The following is a 20706-nucleotide window of genomic DNA, read 5'->3' as shown; positions in this document are numbered from 1 at the left end:
CCATTAGTGAATTAGGGTTGTGTTGAGTTTGCAGGCTGTTCCATAAGAGGAAAGTTCTCATTTTTATGTGAAGTCATTTCTTGTTATCTAAGAGTCTGTATCGTGTTCATCGAGTAGCCTCACATGGATCCCCTACCTCTGCTTTTCTTTAATAAGGATGCCAGCAGCATCCTTCCTTCTTCATCAGGTTAGGGGAGCAGGGGTTGAAACAAAACTTACCCTATATTGAGAGTGAGACATCAGAAAGTATGGGTGTTTTCACCAATGTTTAGCTTATAGGGTATGTTGAGTTTTGTGGCAGGTTCATTGTACGACTCGGGGTAGCAGAAGTGACAGTCCTATAGCTGCATCGTTTGGAATAAGCAGACACTGCATAGAATCGCAGCTGTGAGGCTAAGGAGGTGGTGGTAGGCGAAGGCTTTTAGGAGTGTTGTCAGTCAGAGTGCCTTATACAGCTGCAAAGAAACACAAGAATATGCTAGAAATGACAGATTTTCACTTGCTCTAGTGTCATTGGTCAAAGTTCTTCATCCTCAAGGAAAATTAATTGCAAGTTCATTTTTCCTTAGAGCATTTAAGAGACTACATAAATATCCCATACATCTTCATTAAAAAGCTATTTAAAAAGTTTCCTTTTTAAAATCCACTTTGCTAAGTCAGTTGAGCTTTCATGATGAGGATAGATTTAACTGGAGCTCTATGGAATCATTTTCTTAGCCAGCAACAGCTGTGCTGTTCTTTTCTAAACAGTAATAATGCTTCTACATTTCACTTGTTTTTTTATTGTTGAGGAGGGCTCCCGGTGCCTTTATTGAGTTTGTTCATGAGCAGGCTGATAAATATATACATATTTGTGGAATTCACAATATAACAAAAGTAATTTAAATTTTAATATGCCTTCCTTGCACCATTAATTAAAGTGATTTATGTTTGGTTGCTTCCTTGAAATAGAGTGTGATGCTAGGTCTTAATGCTTTCATGGTGATGTTTTCCAATAGAGCATCTTTTATGAAACAGGGTATCAAACTCTTCCTGGTCTTGGTTTATTCGCTTTGACAGCAGCACCTTTACTTAACCACCAGCCAAATTCATTCTCAGACTGTTCTTTCTAGTCCTCATTTGGCATTTAAAGTTATATTCATTGTTTCAATTCAGGTCAGTTATTCATTTGTTTAGAGTAGAATTCTTTGATCATTGGTGAGTTTGTCAAGGAAGAAAAACAGAATGAGGTAACATGGACCATATTTTAGTCTGGATGTTGAAAGCATCTAACTTTGTGGGTTTCAGAAAAGAAGGACTTCCTAGGTCCTGACACAAGAGAACTTTGCGTTTATGCATTTCATGAGAAAGACACTTTACTTTTCTCTGATATGATTGAAAAGAACAGGGAGAATGAAAGAAGGACCCACACATATTTAAAAAAAAAAAAATCTTTTCCCAGCACTAAGAGTGATTTTTTTATTTTCTCTGTGCTCTGAGGCACCAAGATGACATTGCTGATAAACTGAGCATTTCTTCTTATCACTGGCAAGAATCAGTTCTGAACTACTCCAGGTCTGCAGTCATTGTACAGTATCTTTTTCTTTTTTTTTAATCCAGGGCAGTGTAATGTTGACAGTTCTTTTCACTCTTTTCTGAATATTGGAACATATGATTGCATCAAGCTGGCTGCAGGCTCCAGTGCTGACATTTTTTAGCGCAAAGAATGCCCGCATCACTTGAACATTTGAAAAGTGTTAATGAGCAGATCAAAAGGACTGTTGCCTGAAGCAGCTAACTTTTTTTTTTTTCAAAAGAGAAATCGGCTTTCCTCCAAACTGAAATTTTCTTTCTAGCAGCTAAGTAGATGAGATGTAAGCCTCCCTGATGATGATAATAACAAATGAAAAAAAAAATTGGAGAAGAACCAAACTCTGCATATGGTTCATAAAGTGGTGAAAGTGTTTTCCAGAATCTTCAATACAGAGCTGAAGGATGCTAAGTGGAAAAAATCCTGGCAACTAGGCAATATTATGCCTTTTAAAATCTGCAAATTCTCATAAAATATGGTGCCTATGAATACATCCTTTTCTGAAATGTGTTCCTGCACTATTTAATATAAGAATGGAATCCTCATGACTGTTATCTTTAATGTATTTGTACTAACAGTAATTTTTTTTTTCTCCTGAACTAGTTTTGCAGAAATATAGAGATGTCAGTTGAACACAGATTTTTGTCATTTTGGGCCTTTGGCCAAATGGCTTTAGATTATTTTCACCTTCCTTCGTCACTTACGAGGTTGTATGGTAGAGTGAAGACAGGGAGCGTTTAAAAACATCACAGGAAAACCATTTTGTTCCCTGTCCCAAATTTCTAGGTGAGTGATGTTAGGCATAAAATGGTGATAAACCCTATCTTACTTTATAAGCCTTTATATATTGCAGTAGGAAGCTTTAACTACAACTCATTTTATTTATGCAATTATCTATCATCGATGTATTTATCCATTCTAGGAAGTAATAGCTACCCAACAAATCCTTTTCTACCTTTCTCTTCGGAGTCCAAATTTTGAACTTAGAGTTTGGAGGCAGTTGGGTCTGGGTCTTGGGTTTGAATCCTAATTCTGTTTTCTTTTTGTTTGTACTTGGGCAAGTTACTGAAATTAGAACTTTCCTCTCCTTAAACTTAAAATAAGGATAAGCATAGTAACTGCACAGAGTTATTATGAAAATAAGAGAAATATGGAATGTGTGGTATATGACAGTATCAATAAAGGATGGCTATTGTAAATTGTGATGACAACACACAGATGAGGCGGAGTTCCGACTCAGTTTCTGAAGGTTCTGTTATTTGTTGTGACGATGGGTGTCTATTTTAAATTTACTAGATCGATATTTGATTTAGGTAGAGTTTCTAGGGCTTTGTTTTACTTGTTAACAGTGCTTGGCCTTCAAAATCACTCTAAATTTATATATAAGCCATGCATTTAATCATATGTAAAAATAATGGCATGTGATTGGAAAACAAGCCCTAATGTTCTTTACTAGCATAAGGTGAGTACAATTGCTTATAGATGTATGACCATACTTAACCATGAGAAGGCACAGAAGCAAAGGTTTGGTGGAAATATTGTCACTTCTTTTAGTGTTTTGTTAGAACGTTTATGTTAGAACACCTGCATTATCCAAAAATTAAAGTAAAAAGTACTACTAAAAAAAAAAAAGAACATTTATGTTAGAAAAAACCTATAATTAATCCAATTTTCTTCCAGATAAAGAAACTTAGTACGATTTTATATCTTCCCTTCTACCCTTGAGTTCATTAATTCTCTGACTTTATTGGTTGTTTCATTTTCCTTGGAACTAGCAATGTCTTAGTTTCATAGACATCTACCTCTACAGCTTTATCATTTGTGTGTATTTTTCTCCAATATTTTACTTATTTGAGAGGGAATATGATTCTTTCCAAACATTCTCAGTTCTTTCAGCTTCACTCTCAACCATAGTTTTAGTATCTATTTGCGGAGTACTTTATTAGACATTGATGGCATTTCCAAAAGGAAGGGAAACAACTATTGCCCTTAAGGAATTTATGCTCTCCAGCGATAACTTAAAAATTCAAAAGTAAATATATAAACACAAGTTAATAAAGCACGAATGGTTCAACTGTGCAGATACATATATATTTTTTAAAGTTTCAAGGCTTCTAGATGAAGTGATAGAAATTTGGTAGACCAGTCCCTGAAGGTTAGATGGGACATAACATGGAAATGGTCATCATATTTGGGGGAAGCGTAGGCATTATAAGTCTGGCAGAAGTAGGGATGCATGTTGGTGTACATTTGTACATGGATGTTAAGGCTTAATTAAGAAGGACTGACCCATGCTGGAGCACTTGAACGATGAAAACAGAAGAGTTGGTTCATGTAGATGTGTAGGAACGCTGGTCTTTTAGCTTGCAGCGTCTACTAGATAAAGAGGAAGAAAGCAAAGACGCCTCTCAGGAAACCATGGGAGCCTGATAGCAGTGGTCATATGAGGATTTTAAATTGACACTCATTTTTCCACATCAGTGCTAAACTAGATGCTATATAGGATAATGGATATGACATAAAAAGGAAGAGTTACGGAAGAGGATGTTCAGTAATTCTCAGGAGAATATAATATAGAACAGGGTTGGGGATACTATTTATGTCCTTAGAAATTTATATACCACTGCAAGGTGTGCAGGTAATAAGAAGAGTAAATTTGAAATACTTACAATGAAATGAAATGAATTCAGATATATTGTGCTCAGTCTTAGCAGAATGGAAGGGTATACCTTTATCTTTCTCTAGTGAGAGAGCTCCAGGAATTTGAGCACTTTATAGGAATTTGCAAAACTAAGGGTGGAAACATGATTTGTAAGGTCCCCCCCCACCCCCCAATTGACAATTGATTGATTTGACTTGTGGGTATGGGAATCATTTATCCCTTTTGACTGGTGATGTGATAGATTAAGGTTCTGTTAGAAGAGTATTGACTTGGCTATAAATAGGTTAAAATGGTCTAGCTTAGAGAAATAAGCTAGATGTCTATTTTATATGCAAGTAGAGCATGTAACCATTGATATAAAAAAGGCTATGGTAATTATAGACTATCAGTCAATTTTGTCAATATATTATTAAACAAAATTCTTAGAAGGGAGTGCAAGAAATGGGAGGGTGCCTCTGTTTTGTCTGAGAACCACTCACTTAGCTTTAATGGCTCAGTGAATACTTCAGTATGGCTCAGCCATACTTAAAATGCTATTATTAGTTTTGGAAACAACATTATGAGATATTGACCAAATGAATACCTGCTAAAGAAACTGACCAAGATGATCAAATAACTCAGAACCACTTCATGAGAAATAGTTCATGTATTTAGCTTCTGGATGGATAGACTTGTTACCAAAAATTTAGCTCTTGTCCTCAAAGCCACATCAGAAGAATGAAGAGAAAGTTGGCAGACTCCCTTCTTAGAGTATGAATGTCCTGCCTCTGAGCAGAAATAGAGCTTTTGACGAGGAAGTTTTCAGCTTGACTCCTGCTGTTCAATTATAGTTGATGGTTCTGATTCATCCCATCTCTGATCAATCTTGTGACCTCTGTCAGAACAATTCTCTTGAGCCATCTCCTATGATAAAAAGAATATTAGGACATTTCTCCAACCACTGGCCTGGGGGCAGGGATGAAGATTTTAATTCCCAAGGAAGTAGGGGAAATTTTAGAGAGACAGAAAACATTTTTACCCTTTGTCAGGCCATTCTCCCTGTTACATATTCAACCAATATATAGTAATTATCCTAGCATTAAAAAATAGGAACTGCTCTTTTCTGGAAGAAAAATTTTTTTTTCTCTGTGTGTATCTGTGTCTGTTTTCAGACTTAGGATTAGGATTAAAGCGTGAAAACTACAGAAAGGGACGCTTTGGTTTCCTGTGGGGGAAAATTTTCAAATGACGTAGGTTCTTGGTCAATGGAATGAATTGATTGTGAGGTAGTAAATTTCTTTTTATGGCAGTAATTCAAACATGGCTAGACTATTTTTCAGAATATTGAAGTTTTGGGCTCAGTGCCTGTAGCACCATGGTTATGGCATCGGCACATACACAGAGGCTGGCAGGTTCGAACCCGGCCCAGGCCTGCTAAACAGCAATGACAAATGCAACAAAAAAATAGCCGGGTGTTGTGGCGAGCACCTGTAATACCAGCTACTTGGGAGGCTGAGGCAAGAGAATCCCTTAAGTACAAGAGTTGGAGGTTGCTGTGAGCTGTGACTGCACAGCACTCTACCAAGGGCAACCCGGTGAGACTCTGTCTCCAAAAAAAAAAAAAAAAAAGAATATTGCAGTTTTGGTTATGCATGCATTGGCATGGTTGAAAAGTGTTGTATTAGGTATCAAGGAGAATCTCAAGTTTAGGATTTTAGGTAGAGGGGAATGCAATGACATGAGTCCCTTCCTTTCCTGTCCTTCCTCCCACAGTAGCCCACCTCCTTCCTCATCCCCTCCCTCCCTTCTTCCCTTTCATCCTTTCTTGCTTCCTCTCTATTTACCTTCATCCCTTCCTCCCTTCTTTTCTCTCCCTTTCCCACTTCCCTCCTTTTCTTCTTTTTCTCATTTCCCTTTCTTCTTTCTTTCTTACGTCCATGAACGTCTAATTGATGCCAGACACTGCTAAATGCTGGGAGTGCAGTGAGGAGCTAAGCAGATACAAAACCTGCTCTCAAAGAGCTTTCAGTGTGGGGGAGCTAGACAGAATTATGAACCCTGATAAATGTGGGGAGAGAACAAGGAGACATCTGTTCATATCAAGAGAGTCTCATCTGCTTTGGGAATATTGGGAGAATTCATCAGGAGGAGAGGGATGAGAGAGAGAAGGAGTATTTCAGGGAATCCATTGGTCATGGAAATGATTTTGCAATATCATTTAGAAGTGAGGAGATTATAGATTATGCCAAAATTTTGAGACTATAACTGAAAAGAGTGATTTACCTGAAAGAAACAGGGAAGATAGGAAGGAGATGTGGCTTTTAAATGAAGATGTTTGGGTTGGTTTTGACCTTGTTGAGTGTAAAGTGCTAACGGATGTCATTTCCAATGGTTGATAATGACATGAGATGCTTCTATCTTTTTCTTAGTAAAGGAAATGTACCTGTCATACGATAACTTTATTTTGTTTTACTAAAGTATCATTTTAAATCTTAATCCTTCACTTTTTATCTCTGTGATAATTGTCAAAAATCATAAATTTTTGTCCTTAAAATTACTATAGACAACTGGCGCTTTATATTCATTAACAAGATAAAATGACATTGAATAACAAGATTAAATGTAAATAACGGCATTTCCTTTGGCTTCCAAAAGAGATTCCACCAAATTAATATACTATCCAGTTATATCTGTATAGTTGTAATTACTGTTTGTGTATTTTTTTCTTCAGGTTTAAATCTTAACTAAAACTCAAATGATGAAAATATTATACGTACAGAAAGTTACAGGGTATTTCTCTAAGCATTGTCAGTAACATCAAAATTTAAAACCTTTTCATTATGGAAAATTTTAGGCATTCGCAAAGAGAAAGACTAATATAACTGATCTCCCTCATCCTCATCACTCAGCGTCGATGATTCTGAACTTATTTTCAGTCTTATTTCATCTATACTCATAGCTGCTGTCTCATCACTAATCATTTTAATAAAAATATCAGAATCATCATTTCACTTGGAAGTAGTCTTTAAACAACATGTGTGATCATAGTAGTCTACTACACATGAAAAAATAATCCACTGATAAGGTAAAGGTGATATCTCATTTTCAAAGTCATGATTGTATTAAACCTTTGAAAATTTAATAACCATGTTTGACATTAGAAACAACAAAGCAGCTACATTTTGAACGGTTTTTCCTCCCTGTATAGAAACTTGGAAGCATACCTGGATTATCAGAAGCCGTTGACACTTGGCGAATGATTTTCTGGCATCATGGGTGAACATCCAGATTCCCCAGCACCAGTAAAGGCAATTTCAAATTAGGCTTTAGCTCCATTTCTGTCCCATGAAGAATTAACCATATAGAATTTCATGAGTAATGGTTCACTAGAAAGGAATCTTGGTTCAAATGTTGATTTGTGTGCCTGTAGTCCCAACTACTAGGAAGGTGAGGCAGGAGGATGGTCTGAGCCCAGGAGTTTGAGGCTGCCCTGAGCTGTGATTGTGCCACTGCACCCCAGCCTGAGAGACAGAGGAAGACCTGTCTCTGAAAACAAACAAACAACAACAAATAAAAACAACTTGCAAGTTTCTTTGCTACCACTAGCTTCAAAAAAGTATTTGTGTCCTCATGGTTCTGTGGGTGGACTGGCTTCCCCACTTAGCCAGGTCCTTCTCACCTGCCTCTCAGCAATTGCGCTTACAGTCAGGGATCAGTAGGGCTGGAGTCACCTGAAGGTTCAGTGGTGCCTGGATGTTCAGATGGATTTTTCCCTCAGAATACCAAAAATACCAGCTGGGTGCTCAGCCATGAAATAGCTGGGGACTATCAGTGTCTTTCACCACTGAACCTGAGATTATCCTGGGCTTCCTCCAGGCTTAACAGTTTTAGGTTAGACTAACATGACAGGACTCCCCAGAGAGAGTGTCCCAAGGGTCTGGGGGGACTAAACAGCTTCTTTGGGTCTAGCCTTGGAAGTCGTGTGCTGCCGCCTCTGCGTCATTCTCTTGGTGAAATGAAGTTGTAGGCAAGCCCAGATTCAAAGATGGGCATAAACATTGGGAGGCCAAATTCAACACCTTTAAAGCTATTACAGTGTTTTATCAATCTAATTATTTTTATGCATCCTTATTATCTCCTTCCTAGGGAAGTTTTTATATTTGAATTTTTTATTTTTCTTTTTTTCTCTTACTTCTTTTTTCATTTATATTCTATATTTACTAAGTTTCGCAGGTACCCTTGTAAGATGCACCGCAGGTGTAATCCCACCAATCACCCTCCCTCTGCCCATCCTCCCACCTCCCTTCCCTCCCTCGCCCCCTTCCCTCTATTCTTAGGTTGTAACTGGGTTATAGCTTTCATGTGAAAGCCGTAAATTAGTTTCATAGTAGGGCTGAGTACATCAGATACTTTTTCTTCCATTCTTGAGATACTTCACTAAGAAGGATATGTTCCAGCTCCATCCATGTAAACATGAAAGAGGTAAAGTCTCCATCTTTCTTTAAGGCTGCATAATATTCCACGGTGTACATATACCACAATTTATTAATCCATTCGTGGATCGATGGGCACTTGGGCTTTTTCCATGACTTAGCAATTATGAATTGGGCTGCAATAAACATTCTGGTACAAGTATCTTTGTTATAATGTGATTTTTGGTCTTCTGGGTATATACCTAGTAGAGGAATTATAGGATTGAATGGCAGATCTATTTTTAGATCTCTACGTGTTCTCCAAACATCTTTCCAAATGTATTAATTTGCATTCCCACCAGCAGTATAGTGTTCCCTTTTCTCCACATCAACGCCAACATCTTTGATCTTGGGATTTTGTGATATGGGCTAATCTTACTGGAGTAGATGATATCTCAAAGTAGTTTTGATTTGAATTTCTCTAATGATTAAAGATGTTGAGCATTTTTTCATATGTCTGTAGGCCATGCACCTGTCTTCTTCAGAGAAGTTTCTCTTCAAGTCCCTTGCCCAGCCTGCGATGGGATCACTTGTTCTTTTCTTGCTTATACTTTTGAGTTCTCTGTGGATTCTGGTTATTAAACCTTTGTCAGAGACATAACCTGCAAGTATCTTCTCCCATTCTGAGGTCTGTCTGCTTGATTTACTTACTGTGTTCCTGGATGTGCAGAAGCTTTTTAGTTTGATCAGGTCCCAGTAGTGTATTTTTGAAGCTGCTTCAATTGCCCAGGGGATCCTCCTCATAAAATACTCGCCCAGACCGATTTCTTCCAGGGTTTTCCCTGCACTCTCTTCTAGTATTTTTATAGTTTCATGTCTTATGCTTAAATCTTTAATCCAGTGAGAGTCTATCTTAGTTAATGGTGAGAGGTGTTAGTCCAGTTTCAGTCTTATACAGGTTGCCAGCCAGTTCACCCAGCACCATTTGTTAAATAGGGAATATTTTCCCCACTGAATGTTTTTAATTGGCTTGTCAAAGATCAGATAACGGTAAGTAGCTGGATTCATCCCTTGGTTCTCTATTCTGCTCCAGACATCTACTTCTCTGTTTTTGGGCTTGTACCATGCTGTTTTGATCACTATCGATTTATAGTATAGTCTGAGGTCTGGTAGCGTGATTCCTCCTGCTTTGTTTTTATTTCTGAGTAATGTCTTGGCTATTCAAGGTTTTTCTGATTCCATATAAAATGAAGTATTATTTTTTCAAAATCTTTAAAGTATGACAGTGGAGCTTTAATAGGGATTGCATTAAAATTGTATATTGCTTTGGGTGGTATGGACATTTTAACAATGTTGATTCTTCCCAGCCATGAGCATGGTATGTTTTTCCATTTGTTAACATTTTCAGCTATTTCTTTTCGTAGAGTTTCATAGTTCTCTTTATAGAGATCTTTCACGTCCTTTGTTAGATAAACTCCCAAACATTTCATCTTCTTTGGCACTACTGTGAATGGAATAGAGTCCTTAACTGTTTTTTCAGCTTGACTATTGTTGGTATATATAAAGGCTACCGATTTATGAATGTTGATTTTGTAACCTGAGACGCTGCTGTATTTTTTGATCACTTCTAAGAGTTTTGTAGTAGAATCCCTGGCGTTTTCCAGATATACAATCATATCATCTGCGAAGAGCGAAAGTTTGCTCTCTTCTGACCCTATATGGCTACTCTTGATCACCTTTTCTTCCCTAATTGTGGTGGCTAAAACTTCCATTACAATGTTAAAGAGCAGTGGAGACAATGGGCAGCCTTGTCTGGTTCCTGATCTGAGTGGAAATGATTTCAATTTAACTCCATTCAATACGATATTGGCTGTGGGTTTGCTGTAGATGGCCTTTATCAGTTTAAGAAATGTCCCTTCTATACCAATTTTCTTAAGTGTTCTGATCATGAAGCGATGCTGGATATTATCAAAAGCTTTTTCTGCATCAATTGAGAGAATCATATGGTCTTTGTTTTTTAATTTGTTTATGTGCTGAATTATAGATTTATGTATATTGAACCAGCCTTGAGATCCTGGGATAAAATGGACTTGGTCATGATGTATAATTTGTTTGATGTGTTGCTGGATTCTGTTTGTTAGGATCTTGTTGAATATTTTTGAATCTATATTCATTAGTGATATTGGTCTATAATTTTCTTTTCTTGTTGGGTCTTTTCCTGTTTTGGGGATCAGGGTGATGTTTGCTTCATAGAACGTATTGGGTAGTCTTCCTTCTTTTTCTACATTTTCGAACAGGTTGAGTAATATAGGTACTAGTTCCTCTTTAAAGGTTTGGTAGAATTCTGACATGAAGCCGTCTGGTCCTGGGCTTTTCTTTTTAGGGAGATTTTGTATGGTTGATGCTATTTCAGAACTTGATATAGGCATTTTCAACATTTCCAGTTGATTCTGGCTAAGTCTTGGAAGGTGACGTGCTTCCAAGTATCAGTGAATTTCCTTCAGATTTTCATATTTCTGAGAATAAAGTTTCTTGTAATATTCATTAAGGATATTTGCATTTCTGAGGCGTCTGTTGCCATTTTGTTTTTGTCATTTCTGATTGATGAGATTAGAGATTTTACTCTTTTTTTCCTGGTTAGGTTAGCCAAACGTTTATCTATTTTATTGACCTTTTCAAAAAACCAACTTTTTGATTTATTGTATAATTCTTTTGTTTTCAATTTCATTTAATTCTGCTCTAATTTTGGTTATTTCTTTTCTTCTACTGTGTTTGGGGTTGGAATGTTCTTCCTTTTCCAGTTACTTGAGATGTCCCATTAAGTTGTTAACTTCCTCTCTTTCCATTCTCTTGAGGAAGGCTTGCAATGCTATAAATTTCCCTCTTAGGACTGCCTTTGTAGTATCCCAGAGGTTCTGATAATTCATGTCTTCATTGTCGTTTTGTTCCAAAAATTTGGCATTTTCCTTGTTAATCTCATCTCTGACCCAGCTATCATTCAGCATAAGGTTATTTAACTCCCATGTTTTTGTATGAATATGCAGATTGCTGCTGTTACTGAATTCAACTTTTATTCCATGGTGGTCTGAAAGATGCAAGGAATAATTTCTATTCCTTTAAATTTACTGAGGTTAGACTTGTGACCTAAGTTGTGATCGATTTTGGAGTATGTTCTGTGGGCTGATGAGAAGTATGTGTATTCAGTTTTGTTGGGATGAAATGTTCTGTAGATGTCTGCTAAATCCAAACGTTGAATGATTAGGTTTAAATCTAAAATTTCTTTGCTCAGCTTCTTATTGGGGGAATGATCCACCACTGCCAAAGGAGTGTTGAAATCTCCGACTATTAGGGAGCTGGAGGAAATCAAGTTGCTCATGTCTGTTAGAGTTTCTATTATAAATTGAGGTGCATTCTTGTTGGGTGCATAGATGTTAATAATTGGATTCTCATCATATTGAGTATTACCCTTAACACATATGAAGAGACCATTCTTATTCTTCGTTACTTTTATTGGTTTAAAGCCTATTGTGTCTGCAAATAGAATTGCAACACCTGCTTTTTTCTGGCTACCATTTTCCTGAAATATGGACGACCATCCTTTCACCTTGAGTTTATACATTACCTTTTAAGGTAAGATGTGACTCTTGTATGCAGCAAATATCTGGCCTGAGTTATGGTATCTAGTCAGCTAACCTGTGCCTCTTTAGAGGATAGAGTAAGCCGTTCACATTAATGGAGAATATTGATAAGTCTAATAAAATTTTGGGTATCAAGGTTTTCGAAACTGCAGTGGACATTTTTAATCTTTTCGCCACTGTGGAAGTTGGAGTTTGATCAAAAGTTTCTGAGTTAGTTTACTTCTGTGGTAGAGGATTCGGCTGGTCATTATGGAGGATAGGTCTGAGAATATCCTGAAGAGCTGGTTTGGTTATGGCAAATTTCTTCAACATATGAATGTCATTAAGGTTTAATTTCTCCATCATAAATGAAACTCAGTTTAGCTGGATACAGGATCCGGGGTTGAAAGTTATTTTGCTTTAGGAGATTAAAAGTCGATAACCACCCTCTTCTGGCTTGAAAAGTTTCAGCAGAGAGATCTGCAGTCATTCTAATATTCTTCCCTTTGTAGGTAATGGATTTCTTACATCTGGCTGTTTTCAGAATTTTCTCTTTCATATTAACACTAGTGAAGTTAATTATGATATGCTTGGGGGATGTCTTATTCAGATTGAGTCTGGGGTTCTGAAACTGTCTGCTATCTGAATTTCAGAATCTCTTGGCATGTCTGGAAAATTCTCTTACATAATTTCATGGAGAAGGGCCTCTGTGGCTTACGAGGCCACGTCTTCACTTTCAGGGATTCCAATGAGGCAGATATTAGCCTTCTTTGAATTATCCCAGAGCTCTTTGAGAGAATGATCTGTTTTTGCTCTCCATTTCTCTTCCTCTTTGAGAGTGTAGGAGCATTCAAAAGCTTTGTCTTCAATGTCAGAAATCCTTTCTTCTGCTTGTCACACTCTGTTACTGAGGGATTCTACTGTATTTTTCAGATCTTTGAGGGCTGCAAATTCTTGCTTCAGTGCGTCAAAATCTTTGGTGGTTTGGTCTTTAAATTTGTTAAATCCTTGAGACAACTTTTGAATTTCTCCTCGAATTTCTAATTCCAACTATTGAATTGCTCCTTGAATTTCCAATTCCAAATTTTTCTCCATTCTATTAATCTTGTTTGCAATCCAAATTCTGAATTGATTTCTGACATCTCGGCCAGCTGTTTATGAACGGGATCTTCAGTTACATCTGCCATATCTTTCCTTGGAGGGCTTGATCTATTGTGCTTATTCATGTTACCAGAGTTTTTCCACTGATTCCGCCCCATGATTGTTTTACACCGTTTGATTTTTCCCCTGGAGCTTTGTCGAGGACCCATACAGTGCTATGGCCTGAGAAACTGGGGACCTGTTTCCTGGTATGGTGGGGCTAAGTGGTTCTGTCTTGTTTTCAGCTGGTCTCTGTCCGACCCTTGTGAAACAGTTACTCTAGGTTGACGTCTCAGCTGTGGAGAAATACCAGCAATTAAGTCACCACGCCCCCCACAGGCAACAATTGGTAAAGGAAAATCAAACCTTCCTCGAACCACACACCCTGGGCACCACTTGAATAGTCTTCGGGCATTGGCTCAGTTCAAAAAGTCCAAATCAATTGTCTCAATCAGCACCTGTCTCAAGTGGAAGAGTTTAAATGATCTCTGGCAACTGCATCGCAGGAGTCTGGTGACAACTCAGATATGACTTGCTCCGGTGCTCCATGAAGTCAGGAGGACCCACCTAGCAAATAGATTAGTCTGAGAAGGTTGATGCCTCCTTACCCACCTTGCACCTCTGTCATACCCAGTCACTGATAGCCCCGCAGGGCTGTGACCCAGTTGCCTCTAGTGAACAGATACTCCAGGGGTTTGCACCTGCCTGAATCACAAGGAAATCTATTTCTGCTCAGCCAGGCCGCTGCTCTATCCAGCAGCAGGAGGTGAGGCCTGACAACCTTGGGCGCTCGATAGAGGCTCGGATGTGTTCACTCAGTTCCAACCCCATTCCTGATTTATGTTACTGACAGAACAGAGTAGAACAATTTTGTGGGAATTTGTTTCTGTTCCTGCTAAATTCCCCTGCAAAAGAGAAGCTATTTCAAGTTCCCAGAACCTGCACCTCAGGCCCTGTCTTTGTTCCTGCAGGTTTGTATTTGGTTAGCTGTCAGTTCTAGCCTCCTACCTTCCTTTGTCTCTAGGCTGATGATCCCCTAAGGACCATATGTGTCTTAGGCTCAGTAAAGTGGTCCTCTGGGTCTGCCCTACCCTGGGAATTTCCTGACTTTGCAGGTGCGTTTTCTAGTCCCTGCGCTCCACACAGCCCGGTACTGCCTCAGGGAAACCCTTTACTCACAGGGTCTGCTTTTCCGTCCCAGATCTGTTCCACGGTGATTGCCACCTGGGAAGATGCCTGGCCTCCTCTGGTTGTCCAGGGATACAGGGAGTGAGCCCTATTATTGCCAAAAAATGGCTGCTGTTCTGTGCCTCGGGGCACCGCTGCTCTGGTGTGGTTGCCTCTCAGCCGACCGTCCTCTCCTCACTCCCGTGCCACAGAATCAGTACTGACCAGCAGGAGTTCAGGCCCTGTTTACACCTCTCAAGAAAACACCCAAGAATCTGGACTCCTGGGGGACAGGCCTCCTGACCTCAGAGTGAGAGTGGAGGGGAGTGCTGGGAGCTCAGAATTGCAGGTAGAGAATATATACAGTTTTATACAGTTTTATGCCTGCAGGAGAATGCCATGGCACCCTAGTAGGGGAGGTAGTTCCAGTTTTTAGAGGGTCTCTCCTGTGGAGTGTAGTGGGGCTCATTTGTTTGTGGGGCACTCTGAGCTGTTCTCATGTGGGAGGGTACTCTCATCTGCTTGGTGATGGATTTTGTATCTTTTTTTGTATCCTTGGGGTCGTAGCTCGCGTCAGCAGGTTTGATGTACATTCTTCAACTTTCTCTCTTGGTGCAGTTCTAATCCACCAGGTTACTTGCTAAATTTCTGTCCGTTAACTCTCCTTCTGGACGGGAGCCTCTGTGGAAAGCTGGCTTCAGTCAGCCATCTTGTCTCCACCCCTCAAAAATTTATCGCTTTAGATGCACTTTACAACCTAAAAAGGAAGCTCCATTGATGCAACGTATCAATTTTGTTGAATGTTTCCTCAGTCTCACGCAGGCTGTAATTGCCAACATTGGTTTGATCCGTGTTCTGCTCATCACATCCCCAACTACAGCCCCACACAAAGTCCTACACAGTTTTTCTCAACCTCAATTTTTTATTTTTCTGTACAGGTTATCAAGGACCCACCTCCACCACCTCCTCCTGCGCCAAAAGAGGTAAATGAGCCTAATAAGTTGATATAGGTGTTGGATTTTTCTCTACATGCAGGTATCATCTCCAGCTTTGATCATTCCATTTGTTGTAGGATAACAATGAACCTGCAAATTCACTGTTTAATTTGTGAAAATCAGTTGTTATTTTTTGTCTTGTTATGATTTCTTTCATGTGCTAGAGGATGGGACCTTCTTATATTGGTAGATAGAGACTGGCCATTGGAATTAATAGTACATAAAGATTTAATTTATCTTTTCATACTACTATATCAATACTTCTGATGTCATTTATTTTATTTATAAAAACTTTGGAAGATCCAAGCTGGCAGTTCAAAAAATGTTATTATTCTCTTCTAAATGATTGTTGCTTGTACTGTGTTTGTTAGCCAAATTCAGTGAGGAATGAAATGAGGACTGTACCGGTGTTGTATATTTTCAAAACTTCTTACCTGCTTATCATTTAAGTCCAAATTTCACAGTTAACACATACATTGATACTTTCACTGATTGCTAAAATTCTGTCCTAATTTTAATGTTTTGGCTTTAAAATGATGTATAATGATGAAAATGATGAAAGATTTGGAATAATCAAATAATACTCAGAGTTAAAGAGACTTTGGTTACCTAGGAATGATATAAGAGAGATTCCTTAAACTTGAGGAATGGGAGGAGTTCTCACATACTGTAGACTCGACATTTGTTCTTGTAAGCATAAATACATCCACATGTTCGATATGTGATTTTTCCATCACAATCATATCATTCAGAAAAATATTTAAATGTGAGCCAGTTCTAACAATATTTTAAGAAATTAATTAAATCCGTTTAAAAATGTATTTCCACAGGAGGAAGAAGAACCTCTGCCTACGAAGAAGTGGCCAACTGTGGACGCTTCATACTATGGCGGTCGAGGGGTTGGAGGAATTAAAAGAATGGAGGTTGGTATCTTGAAAAAAATAGAAGCTACTAATCTGCCAGTAAAGACTACATATTTCTACAGCTGTGGACACTGTACTTTTTACAACTCAATATTACAATATCATCCATTTTTACTTAACACTGGGTCTTCTGGATACATTTTTTCCCTATGGAATCATCCTAGCCATTTCAAAACTGTTCAAGAATTAGTTTCACTAGTCAAAGGATTGCATTGATAAGGCCTTCAAATTCTAAAGGATAAAACAAAAGTAGGGCTTTTCTCATTATTTTGGAAGAAATTACTACACAGAACATCTGATTTGAACAAACCGGTCCCTTGAAGTTGCACCAGTACCCCTCTATGAGAACATCTAATAGTCATGCACTATTCAAGGAGATGATGTCAATAGCGTGGATATGATCTTATCACAGATGTGAAGGGGACACATTTATTTCTTCATAACAGCTTTTAGATACCACTTATGAACCATCATTAACATTATATGTCCTTTATAGAATGCATTGGGCATTCAGACTGGCTCGAAATATGGACTCAGATTGAACCTGAATGAAGTTTTGTTACCACCATTGACTATTTTTCAAAGTGATGGATTAGTTAAGAATAAGCAATCACTGCCAACATGGAGCCCTTAACAAAACTTAGGCCAGCATCCCATTCCAAGAAGCAATTCAAAGAAGTTTCTCATGAATACATTGATTTTGTTATTAAACACACATCCTTAATAATTACCCTTCTATCATACTTCTTGATAAGAAGATGTTTTGCTATCATTGCACCTGTCACATTTGTTTGTCCCATTATTACTAGCAAAAATCAGTAAACAACTCTACAGTTGTTCTGGTTTTCTCTTTTTCAGTAAAATTCAGGTTCTCAAGAAGAATTTCCCCCTATTCAGGATAAATTTCTATATTCTTCAAAAGAAGCCCGGACATACTTAACATGGTTGTCATTACCAAAGTGTTTATTCAAGTCATCTGGTAGTGATGCCCACTTTCTCTGCCACATTAGATCTTAAAACAATGCACACATTTTCCCTAAAAGCATGCCACTTTATTGCTGAAATATCCTCAGAGGCAGGTACCTTATTGCCAATAAGCCGACGTAAAAGGCAGGTGCTAGAAGCTATTAGGTTGGTCTTTGCAGAAGATACTGCATCCTTTTGCATGCAGGTAATTGCGAATCTTGAACAGTACAAGAGAACATAGCTAGGTGTGGCACCTATGGCTCAAAGGAGAAGTGCGCTGGTCCCATATACCAGAGGTGATGGGTTCAAACTCGGCCCTGACCAAAAAAAAAAAAAACAAAAAACCAACAACAACAACATGGCTAGCTAGTTCTTGTTGTTTGACACAAAAGGAAGGTTATTTTCTTTCTCTTGCCTTTGTTTTGTCATTCTAGGCTTGGAAGGTTAAGGAAAGATTGAATTGGATGTTCTTGGGTGTATAAAAAAATACAATTGCAAATAAAATTTTTACATGTGAATATTCAGATATGATCTGTCACAACTTATCTTTAGTTTCTTTAGCCTCATTCCAAACCATGCATAAAACTATGTATATAAGTGGAAAAAATGTTTGATAGGATATAACAAAAATTGTGGGTATCTTTCTCTGGATGGAGAATTTTCAAAAATGTGTGCCATATATTTCCCTATTTTTTCATATTTATTTGACAATAGAAGGTACTATTTATATTCAGAAGAATACACTCATTCCATTTTGAAATCCACACATGTAAAATACCACATGATAATGAGATATATTTTAGTATGTAGGCCTTATTGAATAATATTCTTGCTGAAAAAACTAAGAATAATGTCCAATTTTTGTTAGTCCAATATTCCAGTGTTCCAAAGAGTGAGATTTCTTTTTAAAGAAAAGAATATGCATGAACTCATGAATGAGTCTTGAGTTAAAAGGAACATTATTGGTTTATACACAGGACAGCCAAGAGCTCATACACATCCCCAAGTAACTTGTAATTCAAGTTTCAAGAGTTATTGACTCTTAATATATGAAATTATATTGCCCACCCATCCTTTTCAGTTGTAGGAAATTTATGAGACAAACTCAGCCAAATTTTAATAAATCTGGGCCCATGTTAGCTTTGGATAATTTTGGCTAAACAAAATGGAAATGAGAATGAGAATTAGGGAAAAGTGGCAAAGCAAATGTGAGTATTACACAGGAGAAATACAATACAGGTTGTGTATATCTTTTTCAAAATGACTGGGAAAAGAAGTGCTTTAGATTTTGAATTTTTTCAGTTTTTGAATATTTGCGTATACACAGTGAGATAGCCTGGAGATGGAAACATAAAGTTCAAATGTAAACACAGAAGTTACGTATGTTTCACACACACTTTATAAACATACCCTGAAGGTAATTTATTATTGTTAATAATTTTGTGCATGAAACAAAGTTTTGACTGCAACTTATAACATGAGTTCAGGTGGGGCATTTTCCACCAGTGGCATCATTTTGGCACTCGAAAGTTTTCAGATTCTGGAGCATTTTGTATTTAAAATTTTTAGATTAGAGATGTTCAACCTGCATATAAAAATGTATGAATAAAAATTGAACTGAGAATTAGCCATCGTTAAACTTCCTGAAATGGAACTTCCTTAAACTTGGAGAGTGAAATAGAAAACATAATCTGTTTTAAAAGCCTGCCTCCTCAAACCTGAAAAGTACTTCTCTTTACAAAGTACTTTAAACTATGGAAAGTAAAGGGGATTATAGAAATTATGACCCCATCTGAATTACAGAACAAATCTTCCTGACTAGGTTATTTTAAGCCAATGTAGGGATTTTGCCTAGAACTTTTTCCTTACCCCTTTAAATTAAATATTTAAACATTATGGTAATGGGAATTTGCAGAAAACTACAACTGAGCTGATGTTAATAACAGCTGTTAGCACAACTGATCCACAGTACCTAATGACTTCAAATGTGTGTTTCTGCCAATTCAGCGTGAAACTGTTTTTGTTTCTTTTCTCGATTCTGAAATTGCTTCTCTATGATATAACCTTCTAGTCATCCAGATATGCTCTGAAAATTATGGAGTTTTGTTGTTTATAATGAAAGCCAAGTGGAATTGGAAGAATTTAGCTATCAAGCTTGCACTTACTTTCTTTAATAATAAAAAGACTAGATGTATTATTTTTGCTGAGGCTTCTTTTAGCAATTGGTTCTTGTTATTCTTCTGTCCTTTTAAACTATCTTTAATGTGAGCAAGCTAAAACAGTGAAATGTACATATATACATACATATGTATGCAAATATATATGCATGTATAAATTTAATTGCTTTTAAGAATTTTAGGAATGGTCTCTATTTTCTAGCTTTAGACTTTGAGATTAAGTAAGAAGTTTTTGTGGTGATAGTGATGATGATGATCATAATGATAATGAAATAAGGCCTTCATGAGCTAACTCTAATGAATTTATTTAAAAGATTCCCTTTAGACCTCAGCAACTACTTTCAAAAGTATAGTCTTTTGATAATTTTAGTTTAACTAGCTTCATATACTTTATCTGAAAATAGTAAAGAAAGAATACAAATACCATTACCCCTACGATATCAGCTGTGAAGGGTAGTCTAGGGATATGAGTATATTGAAATCTATCATTTCTGAGTGGATCTAAATTTTATCCACTTACATTTCTAAACTGAGTTACTACTCTAAGTTATGACATTTTTAAGTTTACTTTACTGTGTTTCTCCCTTTTTTTTGTCTTACAGTTGAGACTGTACAATTTCAAGGATATGTGCTCTGGTTTTAGAGTTTTGGATTCAATGTAGTTATATCTGAAGATTTTATACATGTTAGTTTATCGAGGTGAAGACATTATGATTTGAAAGAGAAGGTCACTTCTCTGGAAAAAAGCCAACTATCTAGCACTAAAGGTTTAATAGTGTTTAAAACAATTTTAACAACCTCATAAAGAACATTCTAGTACTATTGATCACACTGAAAGATACAGGTACATTTTAATGACTCAACAGGGTCCACTTGAAATTGAAAGCTCATTCTAAAATTGTAGTTAAAAAAAAAAAAGGTAAAATCATCTATGTAAGTCTTATCAAAAAGATTTGAATAGTTCTGTGAACAGTAGTCACCCCTACCCCTACCCACTAATTTAGGTAATTAAAATGCTTTAAAAAAATCTTTTTTTTTCTTTGCAGAAATCATTTAACTGTGGCTGTGTGCGCTGGTCACAGTGTGCCCTGGACAGGT

The 20706-nt window shown here is 37.3% G+C and overlaps 1 protein-coding gene across 1 annotated transcript in view; it reads left to right on the top strand.

The window, feature by feature from the left end:
• The window catches only part of ANTXR2 (ANTXR cell adhesion molecule 2), a 155395-nt gene that overhangs the window by 69234 nt on the left and 65455 nt on the right, over window positions 1-20706 (top strand). The window contains exons 13-14 of the mRNA XM_053592020.1: window positions 15486-15530; window positions 16373-16465. Coding sequence (XP_053447995.1) covers window positions 15486-15530; window positions 16373-16465 — 138 coding nt within the window. The remainder of the gene's footprint in view (window positions 1-15485; window positions 15531-16372; window positions 16466-20706) is intronic.

The sequence above is a fragment of the Nycticebus coucang genome, chromosome 1, assembly GCF_027406575.1.
Source record: "Nycticebus coucang isolate mNycCou1 chromosome 1, mNycCou1.pri, whole genome shotgun sequence".
Classification (NCBI taxonomy): Eukaryota; Metazoa; Chordata; class Mammalia; order Primates; family Lorisidae; genus Nycticebus; species Nycticebus coucang.
Note: the sequence above shows the minus strand (reverse complement) of the source record. Positions and strands in the feature narration are given on the sequence as shown.